Source organism: Pocillopora verrucosa, chromosome 13 (genome assembly GCF_036669915.1).
Source record: "Pocillopora verrucosa isolate sample1 chromosome 13, ASM3666991v2, whole genome shotgun sequence".
Classification (NCBI taxonomy): Eukaryota; Metazoa; Cnidaria; class Anthozoa; order Scleractinia; family Pocilloporidae; genus Pocillopora; species Pocillopora verrucosa.
This window is the reverse complement of record NC_089324.1, coordinates 12766335-12780798: the sequence shown is the minus strand read 5'-3', so window position 1 is coordinate 12780798 and position 14464 is coordinate 12766335. Positions and strand designations below refer to the sequence as shown.

The following is a 14464-nucleotide window of genomic DNA, read 5'->3' as shown; positions in this document are numbered from 1 at the left end:
GCCGAGTTGTGGCTCGAATAAAAAATCAGCCTTGGAATGAAGATCTTACCTCACCAGAAACAGATCCATACAGATCAATGAAGAATTACATCATAAGCAATGTGAGTTGAACTAAAAACCGCCCCATTCTAAATTAAAGAGCCTCGTACCTCGTGAAAGTGTTGTTACTTAGCAACAATTTGTATGGTTATCTACTCGCGTTTATCAAAAGAATTTAAAACTAATGCAATCTTGCACATGCCGCTTAGAAAACATTACGTTATGCATAAAAGTGCAACGCAGAAGCTTTCATTTGAATCGTCACACAATGCACGGTTTTCCTATAATTCTATTTAATTCCCTATTTTATTTGTTCATAGGTCACCAGGTTTTATGAGGGAGTCCGGGTTTCTGTTAACGTAAACGAATTTAGGTTCGTATGGCTTCTCTACACACACGTGTGCATGCTATTTACTTATTTGAATAGGTACAACTTTAAATTTTGGCTAGTAGAAGGAGGCTGCCGGCTAGGATAGGGTAAACAGGATTAATTCTGTACTCGAGCCAAGTGGCCCTCCAGGTTTCCCTCGCATGAAGCGGCTACTTGGAGCACTACTCCCACTTGGTTGGAATGCTAGTCCAAATTTTGGCGAATAGAAGGGGTCTGCCGGCCAGGATACTGATACTTTTATTTTTCCATGTAGGAACGGTAGCGTGATTGTAGATTTCACCATCGTTTATAACGTTAGCGACTACAGATGGATTGAAAAACTTAAACAGAGCATATCATCCACGGGTCTTCTGTACAACATGCCTCTGGAGCTGGAAGAACTTACAGCTGAAAACGGTTAACAGTTGCATTAGTCAACTCAAAATTCCTGTAAAATTTTACTTTAGAGGTAGAAGGTCGAAGTGTGCTAATGTTTTAACGCCTTGGGGCTAACTTGCTCTATTTGCCGCCTCTTATGTCACGAAGCATAGCTTACATTGATATACATTTTGCGGCATTTTAAAATTACAGCTAATGAAAGTGCTTCAACAGACAAAATAAAAAGGAAAGAGATGACAACAGGCCATTGAGTATTAAAAATAACAACTTATTGAACCAAGAAAATGCGAGCAACTTGCTAGCTTGCCATTGGCTATAATAGTGCATCCGATTGGATGAGATGGTAGAACGAGTGTTTTTGACCAATCCAAGAGCAGTTCAGAGAAACTGATGCAACGCCAGCAACAATAGATCTAAAATAGTTCAAGTAACTACAATTTAAAATAATTTAATTCCGACAGCGATAGTTTGATGCAGAACATTATATCCTTTCGTCAAGACGATATCACTTATAAATCACTTTTCGAAAGCATGAAAGAAGTAGATATTGCAAAGAAGAGTGTCCTAAAACTTTTGACTTGGATTACGCTGACTTTTTTCATGGAAAGTCCAATCAGGACCGGCACTCAATTCAACGTGGCAGAAATGTGAAGAAATTATAATCAGCGGTATCACTAGCTTTACATTTTCTTCCTTCAGTTCCAGAAGTTGCCCCTACAAATGTAAGCGTGTTTCTTGTGGAAGATACAAGAATTCACATCAGATGGAACAATCTTAGCCTCCCACCGAGTATTTCCGCCATATTCCAGGGTTATAAGGTTTTCATCAGACCAGCGGGAAGCGCAGACGTCATAGTTACCACCGTAAATGACCTCGTTAACTTCGTTACTATAGAAGGACTAGAACCATTGGTAACATATAACCTAACTGTGGCTGGATACACACAGAGTGGAGTTGGAAGGGAAAGCGAGAGTCTTTCTGTAACCACCACTTTAGGTAGAGTAATAAGTATGGGGCTACGCTGTGCGCGTTTGAGCTCTGCTATTAATCAAATTATCCTTTCCCAATTATCTTAAATCATTTGTTCCGCTATTTAGATTTCCTTTAACCGTTTGGCCCCTAAGAGTGACTGGCTTCAAATTTCTCCTTTCAATATCACCTTAGAATCAAATATAAGGAATAAGGGAAATGATCACAAATTTTAAAGAAGCTCCTGAGTGTCCAACAAATTTTCCCTGTCAAAACCATAGGAAATGTAAGTAGAACAGTGTGGAGAATATGAACACTAATACTACGGTGTAAAGGGTGAACGTGGGGAAGTTGTCGGTATTGCCCACTGTTCTTTATAAATGGTCTTCAAATATGGCCCATGATCACCCTTGGTTGTAGTATTTCGATTCCCTCAGCATGAATGGTCTGAATGTTTCGTGTTCAGGGTGCTCTTTCAATGAACGAAAAAATGTGCTCTGCTCGATATAAAACTCAACATATCCCAAAATACACATGTACTTACCACTTTTTTTTTTTTTACGAATAGATATGGGGAATGCGAGTGACGTTAAATACTTCACGACAGCGGGGCGTAAGTAAACCTGAACTGATTGTATGGGCAGCTCGAATTAACTCTTTGCGCTACGAATTAGAATGTCAAAGCCCTGAATTACAAAACATTGCTAAATTTTGTTTCCGCTTGCGTCAGTATAGTTAACAATCCTCGCTCAAACGCGCGTTCAATATGCAATGGTATATAGCCAGGTTCGTTCTCTTCCCCTCTCCCGGCCAACAAACTATATTTCTATGCTGGAAAATAAGATCCTGTCTCCCTCTCCCCTCCCTTACCTTGAGATTCATTCCCTACTCTTCTGAATGCCTTTAAAAAACATTGAAACATTAAATAATGCAAGGGCGAATATCAAAGGCTGTTTTGAAATCATAAATAATTGACTCCCGAAACTTTTCTTACGCTTCAACTCATGAAATCCCTACTTGTACAGAATGTCAAAGGGAGCATCTCCTGGGGTTCTCTTTGTTAAAGATGGACACCAAGCTCATCAGCCGATAACAGCTACCTCTTTAATCAGGGCAGTTTTGATATACAACGGGGTTTTGATAAAATGAAATAAAAAAACAAGGAACTTCTTAGAAAGAAATTCAAAAGTAACGGAGAAGCGCAATTATGAAAGAACGTGTATCAGTCATGGTAAAATAGGACATTCAAGCTTTTGGCTGACCTTCTAAAACCTCTAGAATTGAATTGCTTTACGATAAGGCCCCATCGATGCGAAGGGTAAGCTAATGTCATTCTCTAGTTTAATATATATCCAGTGCTAGTTTTTTAAAAAACTTATTTATAGATATCGTCATCTGCTTTTTGAAAAATTAGGCCCTGGTATCTATACATTCCCTTTTATAACTTTTCTTCCAGTAATGCGCTTTCCACCGACCGATGTGGTATGCCGCAATACCAGTTCCACTTCTATCGAGGTAAAGTGGGAGCCACCGTCTGTCGAAGTCAACAGCCTCGAAATTATTGGTTACGAGTTACATTTCAGGCCTCGCGGCCGTGTATCTGAGCTGTGGAGGACCTTCCGTACATGCAAAAGTATCTTGAATGCCACTGTAACATCATTGGAGAAATTTATGGAATACGACATCAGGGTGGCTACCTTCGACACAAATGAGCGCGGAAATTTTAGCAAAATTGTAAGGTGCTTTACGGATGAGGACGGTGAGTAAATATTTCATTGTTTTGCATATCGGTTCAAGTGACGCGTGTATTGCTTTTTTATCTCCCTTTTTTTGTTCAGTTTATTTTGCCATTGATTATGTGCTGGTTTATTCACTTGTTTGCTTCGTCGCCCTTTGGCCGTTTTATTGCATATCATTTTTCTTCGTTCCTTCGTTCCTTCGTTCCTCCTTTAAAACTTGTTTATTTATTTCTTGCACCGTTTTTTTTTCTTTCAGTTCCACTTGGTAGCCCTGTTAACATTTCAGCTCAAAACACAAGCTCTACAAGTATAAAAATCAGTTGGAAACCAGTCTCCGAAACTTTACGTCTTGGAATAATCAGCAAATATGTATTCAACATAACAAACTTATTGACAGGTGACCTAAGAACGATAGAATTTGATGGATCAAGCTTGAGCGGTGAAGTAAGAAATTTGTCCAAGTTTCAAGAATACAGCATCCAAGGAGCTGCAGTTAACAGTAAAGGCCAATCAAATTTCACGAGTGCGATAACATGTCGCACGAGCGAAGATAGTAAGAGTGCTTCATTATTCAGAATCTACTTTAAGGAACCATACCCACTTGGTGACTAATGCGAAGAGAAAAAAAAATTCCCTCCTAACACAAAATGAACAATGACCACCATGAAGACAGGAGGCTGAGCTCTCTAGCGTTAAAAAAAAAAAAAGGAAAAAACAGTGGGGAGCAAGATATGATCAGTTTTACAAACCATAATCTTCCTCTGACGCCAGAAGTATTTCATTAATCTTAAATGTCCAAAAAAAGAACAAATTTGAATTTCTGACTTCTTTATCTTTAAATTTCAAGCCCCAGACATCCCGCCGGCAAACGTGACCGGGTACAACATAAGTTCTACGTCAATTGCGGTCGAGTTCCAAATCTACTCTGCTGAGCAACTCAACGGAATCATCCGCCATTATGTCTTAAAGATTTTTAAAGCCAATGCAGTGAATTCTACCGTGCGAACAGAGTTCTTTCCCACTCAGACAAAGAGAAAACAAAGAGAAGTCTCCAACACCACTTATAGTGTCAGGGTAACACTGGAGGATTTGGAAGAGTACACCATGTATTCCATGCAAGCAGCCTTTTTTACTATCAAAAAAGGACCATATAGTGCTGTTTTCAATGTCTCTACGGACGAAGGAGGTATGATTAACTATGATGAAAATGTACAGTAGCTGTCTCTTTCCGGTACAGTGACACCAATCGAATTATTGTCATTTATTTTATTACTTATCTATTCTTTACCATATGCATTCGACTTCCCAGTTCAAAGCTTTGATGAGTACTATCCTCTCAGACCCTTAGATCCCTTAGAGTGACAAGCAGCAATTTTCCTCTTACAATATGTAATAAAATAAATGACAACGAGAATCAGGGAAATGATCACCAACTAAAGAGGTTCTTGATTGTCAAAATGTATAGAGAACAGTATGGACAATATGCATATCGATGTTAAGGTCCGTTTCTTGTTAACAAAAGTCTTCAAAATTAACCCAGCTGTTGAAACATCGTTACCATTCACTACGCTACGTGTTGTCCTCACGCCCTCAAGTAATCAAGTAACAAAATAAAACCAACTACATCTTAGTCACCCACCTTTTCCTACGCTTCACGCAGTCAACTTGTTTTCGCTTATGTTCTCGTTGCCTTCTTTTTATGGTGTTATCAGTTATTCTGAAATGCCCTTGTGTTTATTGTGTTTTTGGTTTGACGAACAAACTGAGCTCTGTATGAATGTGGAGTGGAGGCAAACGGCTCATCGTATAGTGAGGCAAGCATATTCCAACCTAATTTTATTCTCATGTTGTCGCAGTTCTTAAAGCTCCTCCCTATCGATTAACGGCATCCAATAGCAGTTCATCGAGCATCATGGTTCGATGGGAGCTTTTAACGCCAGCAAGTGTCCCTGGGATTTTACTGGGTTATGTGCTGCGGATAGAAAAAGCTGACGATTCAGATACATCAAACTTCACAGTATTTAAAATCGACCCCTTAATCAACCAAAAGAACGTGACAGAGTTAGAAGTTTATACACTGTACATTATATATGTAGCGGGATATACACGGAAAGGAAATGGTTCCTTTCGTGCGGCACAGAGCTGGACAGACGAGGGAGGTCAGTATAGTGCGACTCATAGATGAAATTGTTAGAATGACTGATCTGCTTATTATTGAACTGACAAATTACGGTCGTTTCACCTACAGTTCGTTTCGCCTACCATCTGTTCGCCTACGTCCTAAACCCCGTACTATGACAATCATTGTATAAAACAGTTGATTCAATTGAAACAAAAATTGATGATATTCGAAAATCATCGCATGAAAATTTGATATCACAACAATGAATTCTTTAGTATAGGCCGCTCAAGTTACCGGTTACCGAACTGACTAGCCCTTTGACTCTTAATTGATGGAGACTCGCTGAATTATTGGCCGATGAACAGACAAACCCGATAAATAACTGATTGAATGATTAGCCACCGACATCCAGTGAGCGAAAATACAGTTACTGATATCTTAGCGACAACACAAATATCGATGGTCATCGCTAACAGGATATTTGAAAAGACAATAAAAATAATAGAGGTAATTCTGAACGACTTAATTTTTATGTGTAGCCATGACTAAAGTGCACTGTGGCTAAACCAGTCAGAACTTTAAAACTGCACCCCTGAGTGAACCTTATTGAAAAATTTCAGTGCCTCAAGGCCCTCCTAGCAACGTGACAGGAAGTCCTACTGGCACCAACAGCATCAAACTTTCTTGGCTGCCAGTGTCGAAAGAACTTCAGAAGGGCATAATCCGAGGTTACCAGGTAAAGATTTACGATGAAGAGGGAGAATATTTGCGAAATTCTACAATACTCAGCCGTAATCTCTCCGCATCTTTCGCGGGCCTTTACCAATATTCCAACTACAGTCTGAAGGTTCGAGCCTTCACCAGGAAAGGATTTGGTCCTTGGAGTTCATTGATCAATGTTTCCATCGGTGACCCAGGTAAGCATCAATCACAGATTTTCGCGAAAAAGGGGAAGAAAATCATGAAAAAGGGAAAAATTTTTCTGGCGTCTCCCCATAAAAATTTTTCATAACATCACCACCTCCGAGAAGAGCATATTGCACGAAATAGATCTCGCTACGTGAGTACTTCACAAAAGAATAGAGCTTGGTCGAGATATATTACTATTTTCACGATAACAATCCGAAAATTCATTTTATAAGGCTTCAAAAGCGTACAGAAGCTTGGCCAATCTTGGGACGCAGCCAGGGGGATCCTGGAATACCAGTGGACCTCCCTTCCCAATTTGTGAGAAAATGTTTTTTCCAAGGTAGATGACATACAAATTATGCTATCATTCAGCTTTTCGAAAACGCGTGAACTTAAAGAGTGTCGGCGGTATAAATCTAAGACATTTGGCTAACTTTTCTCGCTGCACGGTAACCAGCCCGTTGATACATAAGCAAGAGGATTAGTGCAAGTCTCTTCAAGGAAGGCGAGAGAAAATTTTTATCTGCGACCCTTCCTCCCCCAATCCTCCTCTTTGAGGCTGAAATTGAGCCTAGCTATCTTCTTAGAGGAGTAGACCAGGACACCTGAACGTTTACTCACCTACCTAAGCACTCAGCTTAAAAGAATCCAAATATTTCTCTCTTTCAGCTCCCCAAAAGACTGCCACGGACGTAAAGGCTCTGGGTACGAGCGCCTCCACAATTGACGTAACCTGGAGTCCAATCTCTGGGTTAGATGCGCAATCTGTTCAAGGTTATCGAGTTTTGCACTTCACCAGAGCTTCTCCGAGTCAAAGTAAGGTCACCGCAGTGGGCAGGAAGGACACTCATGTCACTATAACTGGCTTAAGTCCCTTTACTGCGTACGGGGTGCAAATTGCAGCTTTTAGCATAACAGACGGTAATTACACACTGCCAGTTTACGCCCAAACGTGGGAAGGTGGTAAGTATGGTTAAAATTAAATAATATTTTCAGTACTGAAAACATATTATATCATTTTGTTGGTCAGAAATGTCGATCAACCCGGTAAAAAGATTACCTTTTAAAACTAAAATCGTACTAATCAACCAGCCCAGAACTCTCACAAAGGATAAAAAATGACTGTAAATATATGAAAATAATATATGTGAACTGCAGATAAAGACGTAGATATGAAAGCAATCTTCTTGTGCAGTAGTAAAAATATGGCCTCAAAAAAAATCAGACTTTTACGGAATTTGAACCCATGACCTGTGCTATACCGGTGCATTGCTTTACCAACTGAGCTAGCAAGCCCACTGGGAGCTGGTCACAAAGGCTGTGATCAGTCGGGTTGACGGTCTTTCTTATTCTGAAGTGATCCACAGTTGATATCATCACCATTATGATATTATTATTTCATTTGTTATTTTTCGTGTTCAATCGAATTTTATGTTCTTGCCACCCGCACATAAAATTCGTATCTTCTTTCCGTCGTGTAATATCCTTCATTTATTGGCTGAGTGGACATTCCCTAATATTTCCCTAGCGGACAGGAGCAATATCCGATCCTGCATGTGTGCCATTAACAATTGCTCTTAAATCAGTTAACAAGTGAACAGTATGGTAGACTTTGGGTTCTAAGCTCGATATGCCACAATGTAGACATATGTTTCTTTAACAGGGTAACGAAAAACGCGTGTAGACAGGTTTAAAATCTTAAAGGTCTCCGCACATCTCCTTTCGAACTTCCAATGAATGACACCCCACTCCGCCTGCAGTCGTTTGGATACTAATTATTTCCGAAATTTCTTCGTAGCCCCCTCAGCACCTCCCTCCAACATCCGCGTGACTGCCTTCCATTCCCAAAGTCTCTTGGTGTCATGGCTCGACGTCCCCACGGAACACCGCAATGGCATAATCAGAGGATACCGCCTGACATATACCAACGTCAGTAACAGAACTGGCCCAGTGATAACGGAAAGAGCCTACTCAGTGGTTTTGACTCAGCTGAGCAAAGCAACGGAGTACAGAATTTTACTTTGGGCGTTTAACAGTGCTGGAGACGGGGTGTCGGGCTCAGTTGTTGCAAAGACAGGAGAAGATGGTGGGTTTAAAAATCACCACCCCCCCCCCCCCAACCAAAATAATTTTTCTTCTTATAAAGAGTTGAAGGAGTATTTTCACACAGATATATATATGTATATATATCTCTGTGTGTGTGCTATTCCTATCACTTACTGATATAGAAATGAAACGTAACCCGTCATGCACCTTTTCGTTCTTAGTACCAAGTCGACCGCCTTCAAAAATAATAGCAAAAAACCACACGAGTCTTACAGAAATTCCCATTTCCTGGGAACCAGTCCCTCAAGAATTCATACACGGTCGTTATGTCGGTTACCGAGTAACTTATCAAGCTGTTTCTATTGGAGACCTGCCCGCGTATTTCGAGCCAGTGATGAGCATCGACGTTGGGAATGAGAACACTTCTATGATACTTCGAGATCTGGAACCACTTGTAGTGTATAAAATAACCGTGGCAGCCATATCGAACCAGGGACCTGGACCCAAGGGTGTCACATTTGGAGGTAGGTGGAGATAGACTGTATATATTTGTTTACCAATCCCCTTCTGACTAGTAAAACATGGGTAAGGACCTCTGTAATAGACCTATCCCCACCCCCACCCCCTACCTGCCTTTTATGGGTGCAACGTCCATGCGGTCAATTCCCCCTCCATCGTTCTCTGGTGACCTCTCACTATGAAGAGAAAGCCACCGCGCTAATCACGCGTGAAATTATACATAGCAAGATTGCACAAACGCCTTTATTTCCGCTTCCTCTGTCTCCATAGAAACATGCCGTTGCCATAAGCATCTAACGACAAACTGGAGAAATTACCCTCCCTATGTCAATCTGATGTCTTTAAGCAGTCCTGGCGTTATCATACCACGCCTTCTCGAAGAAGTAATCAATGAATGCTGTGGCGAGTGCCGTGCACATGGAAAATCAGAACTGGACTTCAGCCGCAGTGGAAATAATGGGACTTCGGAGCAAAACAGGTCAGAGTATCTTCTGGAAAATATTGATAACCAGACGGATTTTTCCTTTCCGGTTAACGGCTACAGGTTGCAGAACAGTTACAGGGGAGGATTGGGGTATTCACCGTTTGTTGAGTCTGCTGGGGTGGCGTTTCTGACTTTCCAGGATTCCTCTGATGTGAAGCACGCCATGTTTGTAACGCTCATGGCGTGCTGGCCTGTTGTGGTGCTATCTTTGGTGATGGCTTATATTGCGGGGCTGATAATGTGGTTACTGGTGAGTTGGGACTAGTACATAATTTGATTCATATTGACACACATGCAGTGCTCCTTGTAAACGAGAGATAACAATACAAAATTATTTCAACATATTGCTGCAACACATTTTTTTCCTAATTTATTTGCATTTATTCAATTGTTTTTTTTCATATTTTCATTGTCATTTTTTTTATTTATGTCAAGGATACAAAATCTAATAATCAACATTTCCCTACCTCTTTTATCCACGGAGCCTGGGAAGGAGTGTGGTGGTCGTTCGTATCTATGACAACCGTTGGGTATGTTTCAGATCGACTGGTAATAGGAAATGATATAGTAATTGTTAGCAGGCTCAAATCGTTATATTGTCTAAATTGCATAAATCAAGCCTTGAATTCTATGACTGCATCCGCAATTTTCGTTTTTTATCCGTTGGGCAGTAAGTTAACCATTTAATAAATGTGCATGAAGATAACAGTTGTGACCTTTGGCTGTATTTTGGCGCCACACACAGCTACGTAGTGGTTGCAGATAAATTTACGATATTCAATTTGCATACAGCTAATAATGGCCAACTTTCGAGGGGGCCAAGATCCATGCACACTTTGTTCCCCATACTTGGGAAAGTTTAACTTTACATGTGGTTTAAAGATTGAGCCAAAACTATGTGGGGGTTTTCATGTCTCCCTCGCAGGAAGTTTAGCCTTAGATCTTGCCTACATAAGGTTTACTCAGTTTCCCATGTCCCAACATATTTAAAGAGAGCCCCAGTGAAATTGTTTTTTTTTCCTTGTAGCTATGGTGACCGTTCCCCAATCGGCCAATTGGGTCGCATTTTTGCTGTGGGTTGGGTGTTGACAGGTCTCGTCATAATCGCAATAACCGTGGCGGCTTTAACAACAGCGCTGACAGAAATAACTGCACATAGCAAAACCACAATATATGGATCCAAGGTAGCTACTACCAGATTTAATAAGGACTGATCGTTATTTGTCACCTGGAGGAGTGGGGGTGGAGAATTTATTTGGAAGGATCACACAGTTTTCAGGGGGGACGGGAGGGGATCAATCTTCGCCAGCAGAGAATACTAGGGGAACTATGGAAAGTTGATGGCCAATGAGGGGTCACAAATTTCATCATGGCACAACCAAACCCCCTCTTTTCCTCCCTTAGGCGACAACTGTGACGGTCGTTAGTTCATGCAAGAGAAAATTAAATTATGAGACTGTGTCCATTTAAATACCCTTGTTCCACGGATAACTTGTCTCAATATATTTTGCAGAAACAAGGAATGTGCTCTCCGGGGGATGCTAGAGAACTTACAAAATAATGCAAAATCTAGTTTGATATTTCATTAAAATTATGATCTTTTAATTTTAGGTTGGAGCAATTCAAGGTTCTCCTGAATACTATCTTGGAATCAGACGAAATGCGATTTTAAACAAAGGTTTCAGTTAAAATCAATGTTTGGATTAACAAATATTCATTAACTCAGTAATTAGGAACTGCCATAGACTTGTCATATTTTTGACATACGAGACAAATCTTTTTTGATAGTTTTGTTCAAAAAGTTTCAATATAAACTGCCTGAAACGCTGAAAATGAGATTATATATAGTTTCGAATGATTGTTTTAGAGGATGACTCAAGTATTCTTATCAAATCACGGAGCGAAGTGAGCCAAAGTTTGTGTAATCCCACGTTATGATTGCTCTATCGAAACTTAAATAAAAGACACCAGAGAAATACCCATGATCAACAGGTTGCACGCAGTCTTAATCAAATCTTGATTTGTATCGTCACTACGACCTAGCTAAAAAGAATCTTATCTTCTCTCTTCAGAGAAAAACTATCACTCATTAGAAGAACTCTCCGACGCTCTCATCAACAGAGAAGTCGAAGGTATCCTAGTAGATACATACGCCGGTGGAATGCGCCAAGATCTCTTTTCTAAGCCTTCAATTCGAGTGACCCAAATCGTTGATTATCAAACCGCGTATGGGGTAGTCATAAGAGGAGATTCGATGCGCCTTAGAAAGTGTTTCCATGGTTACATGCGCTCGCATCAAGCAGAGATCTTTCAATATGTTGACCAACTTGTCGAACCTATAAAGGTGAGTATGAGTCTTAGTTACGTCTTTTACTGGGCTTTATTGAGATGCTTTTTAGCATCCTTTTAATAGCTAGAAAACTGTTACCTGCCCTTAATTAGTAAGCCTAAAAGAGGATGGGATTGCTTTCTAAAAGATAATGACTTCCAACACCACTCATCTGCCTTGTCCCGCTTTCTCGCTCAACCGTTATTTCAATCATCCAATGGATATAAGCAACTTTGAAAACGATTTTCCTCGTTTAACTGTCTTCATATGAAACCAAAATTTACAATTCTGTTTAAGAAATACTTCGAGGTTTTAGACGGCGATTTTGAAGACGATTTTGTTCGAAATCACAAGCCAAAATATGCACAGGAAAGATTCGCAATGCTATAAATGAAATAAAAGGACTCATATCAGTATAATGAAATCCCCCAGCGTTTTCATTTTCTTTTAACGGTAAGCATAATTTCTTTGGCGGTAATGAACAACTTAAATTGTTCTTACGCCACAGGGATCGGGACTGAGCGACAGGGAAGATATTCAAGATATCTCGACTGGTTTGTTTGACAAAGAAAGTGACCTTTATCAAAGCACACTTATCATTATAGCCGCTTGTGCAATAACAGCTGCTGCCCTGGGGCTCCTCTTTGAAGCAATCCGGAGACTACGAGAGCGGAAAAGAGTTCACGCCTGCGGTAAGCGATAACCAATTATACTGATTAGAACACATTTCGATTTCAAATGTTCTGAAACCAAACGCAAAATAATGTTAACTACAGTCGCCAATCATAACAAAAGAAATACCTCAAAGAGAAAATGGGAACTCAAAGTAGATCCATAAAACACTTCGCTAAACGCGAAAGGAGGCGAGAAACTCATAACTCCTTAACTTTAAAGCTAAAAAAAATGTTTCATAGCTGTTAAACACGGTTAAAACGTTTTTCAATCAACAAAGCTGCTTAGATAGATGTTTTTCGACGTCGAATTTAGCATATTGAAAGGAAAGTTAGTGATTACTCGAATCCTTCGGAAAATTCAGTTTCCCAGTCACCTGTTTCTGATTTTCATTTCGTTAAACTTGGTTGACTTAACATGTTTTGCAAGTATGAATTGGTTGTGAGTCACAATCTATTTTTCTTACTTATTCTCGGTTGAGAGAGAAGGGAGGGAGGGGGGGGTGTGTTTCGAAACCAGCTAATTGAAGAGAATACGAAATTATAAATCCAACACAATTTAGATATATCTTCGACGCGCGCTTGGAATAGTGAGCGCTAACGCTTACAATCCTCTTACGCTCTGTGTTTGATTTGAAACCAGGGAAATTTTTTTTCATGTCAAAAAGAGGCTACTTAGAAAATATCTCCTCTGCCACTCCCTTCAAGACAAAAATCATTAATAAAGTAACAAAGTTTAGCTCACCGTTCAACGTTGTTTACAGGTTTGTCGACGGTGAAGGAAAAAAATATTGATGAAATGAAGTTACTTACGGAAAAATTCGTTCAACATATGGTAAAAACTCTAACTGAGATGAAAGCAAGACACATGAGAGAGTTACTGACCTTTGCAAAACTTACGCCACAGAGGAAGACCACGAAGTTGAATCGTAAAATGACCGGTTCTGCTACGCTGAGTACCAAAGACGTCGATGATATTTCGAAGCTTTAAAGCACATGATGGCTAATATCTCAAGATGTTCAGCTTACCATGCATATATTGATCTAGAATGGAGAAAAGATAAAATAAAGTGTATTACTTGGTAGACGAAAATTTGCTAGGAATAGTTGCAAGCTAATTAGAAATGAGAGTCGAAATTTTTTTATGCTTCCCTTCCATTCGAACTTCTGCAATGCCCATTTTCACCATCTTCGTTTACATCATCGTTGGGCATAAGCTTTACATATTCACATTCCTATCTTCGCAGTATACAGGAAGTTTGTCACCACAGACCTAGATAAACGGCCTAACCTGTCACTAGTCTGTTATAGCTCAGTGGCAGAAACATCCGAATACTAATCGGAAGGTCGAAGGTTCGAATTCGATTCCTATTCATCCCCGGGGACCCAGGAGATGTGAGTACATTTTAATTCAGGGCGGGAGAGTCCTTGGGGAAATTTTCTTACTGGGGCTCTTTTTCCCTGACTTAAATCGACTTACAACCCTTGAGTCTCGAGGATGACTCGTACAGAGAGTATTCGGAGTTCTTTTTCTCCGGGTATTCCTTTCTCATTAACTAAATAACACCTCTCTTTAGCTTTCATAAAATCAAATTAATTAGCTCTAACAGTAGTCTTGAACGTGATATTCAGTACAACCATAGTTAGTAGAGGAGACTCCTCTACTAACTATGCCCTTTTATTGCAAACAGAACCTAATACTTAAACAATAGCAGAGTCGGCACGTTTGCTGCTTCTAATTGCAATTTTTCGTTCCATAACATACCTGTCGAGTCTTATTTGGTACTTTATCAGTTATAGTGACTTTTATTAAGACATCTGTCTGGCAGATTGAGGAAGCAAGGTCTTAACACAGTCAAACGTCGCGT

At 40.0% G+C, this 14464-nt stretch overlaps 2 protein-coding genes across 2 annotated transcripts; both read left to right on the top strand.

Annotated features, from left to right (window-relative positions):
- Positions 1 to 77: 77 nt before the first annotated feature.
- LOC136277625 (protein sidekick-1-like) lies at positions 78 to 11839 on the top strand. The gene is made up of 18 exons (XM_066160001.1): positions 78 to 101; positions 360 to 412; positions 684 to 826; positions 1508 to 1804; positions 2346 to 2390; positions 3234 to 3536; positions 3773 to 4069; positions 4364 to 4702; positions 6259 to 6555; positions 7217 to 7510; positions 8346 to 8633; positions 8815 to 9117; positions 9383 to 9846; positions 10032 to 10126; positions 10624 to 10780; positions 11208 to 11274; positions 11669 to 11793; positions 11834 to 11839. Exons 1-18 carry the CDS (start codon positions 78 to 80, stop codon positions 11837 to 11839), a joined length of 3597 nt encoding a protein of 1198 aa, XP_066016098.1.
- On the top strand, positions 11819 to 14228 carry LOC136277685 (uncharacterized). Its single transcript, XM_066160144.1, has 3 exons — positions 11819 to 11940; positions 12434 to 12617; positions 13361 to 14228. The coding sequence occupies exons 1-3, from the start codon at positions 11851 to 11853 to the stop codon at positions 13585 to 13587; spliced, it is 501 nt and encodes a 166-aa protein (XP_066016241.1). The 5' UTR covers positions 11819 to 11850; the 3' UTR covers positions 13588 to 14228.
- Positions 14229 to 14464: the final 236 nt, after the last annotated feature.

Excerpts from the sequence above, each read along its gene's own strand:
- LOC136277625 (XM_066160001.1), top strand. The coding sequence starts at position 78 with ATGAAGAATTACATCATAAGCAAT. Across the intron at positions 102-359 it reads AGAATTACATCATAAGCAAT|GTCACCAGGTTTTATGAGGG; the intron begins GTGAGTTGAACT and ends ATTTGTTCATAG. Across the intron at positions 3,537-3,772 it reads GTGCTTTACGGATGAGGACG|TTCCACTTGGTAGCCCTGTT; the intron begins GTGAGTAAATAT and ends TTTTTCTTTCAG.
- LOC136277685 (XM_066160144.1), top strand. The coding sequence starts at position 11,851 with ATGCGCCTTAGAAAGTGTTTCCATGGTTACATGCGCTCGCATCAAGCA. Across the intron at positions 11,941-12,433 it reads AACTTGTCGAACCTATAAAG|GGATCGGGACTGAGCGACAG; the intron begins GTGAGTATGAGT and ends CTTACGCCACAG. Across the intron at positions 12,618-13,360 it reads GAAAAGAGTTCACGCCTGCG|GTTTGTCGACGGTGAAGGAA; the intron begins GTAAGCGATAAC and ends CGTTGTTTACAG.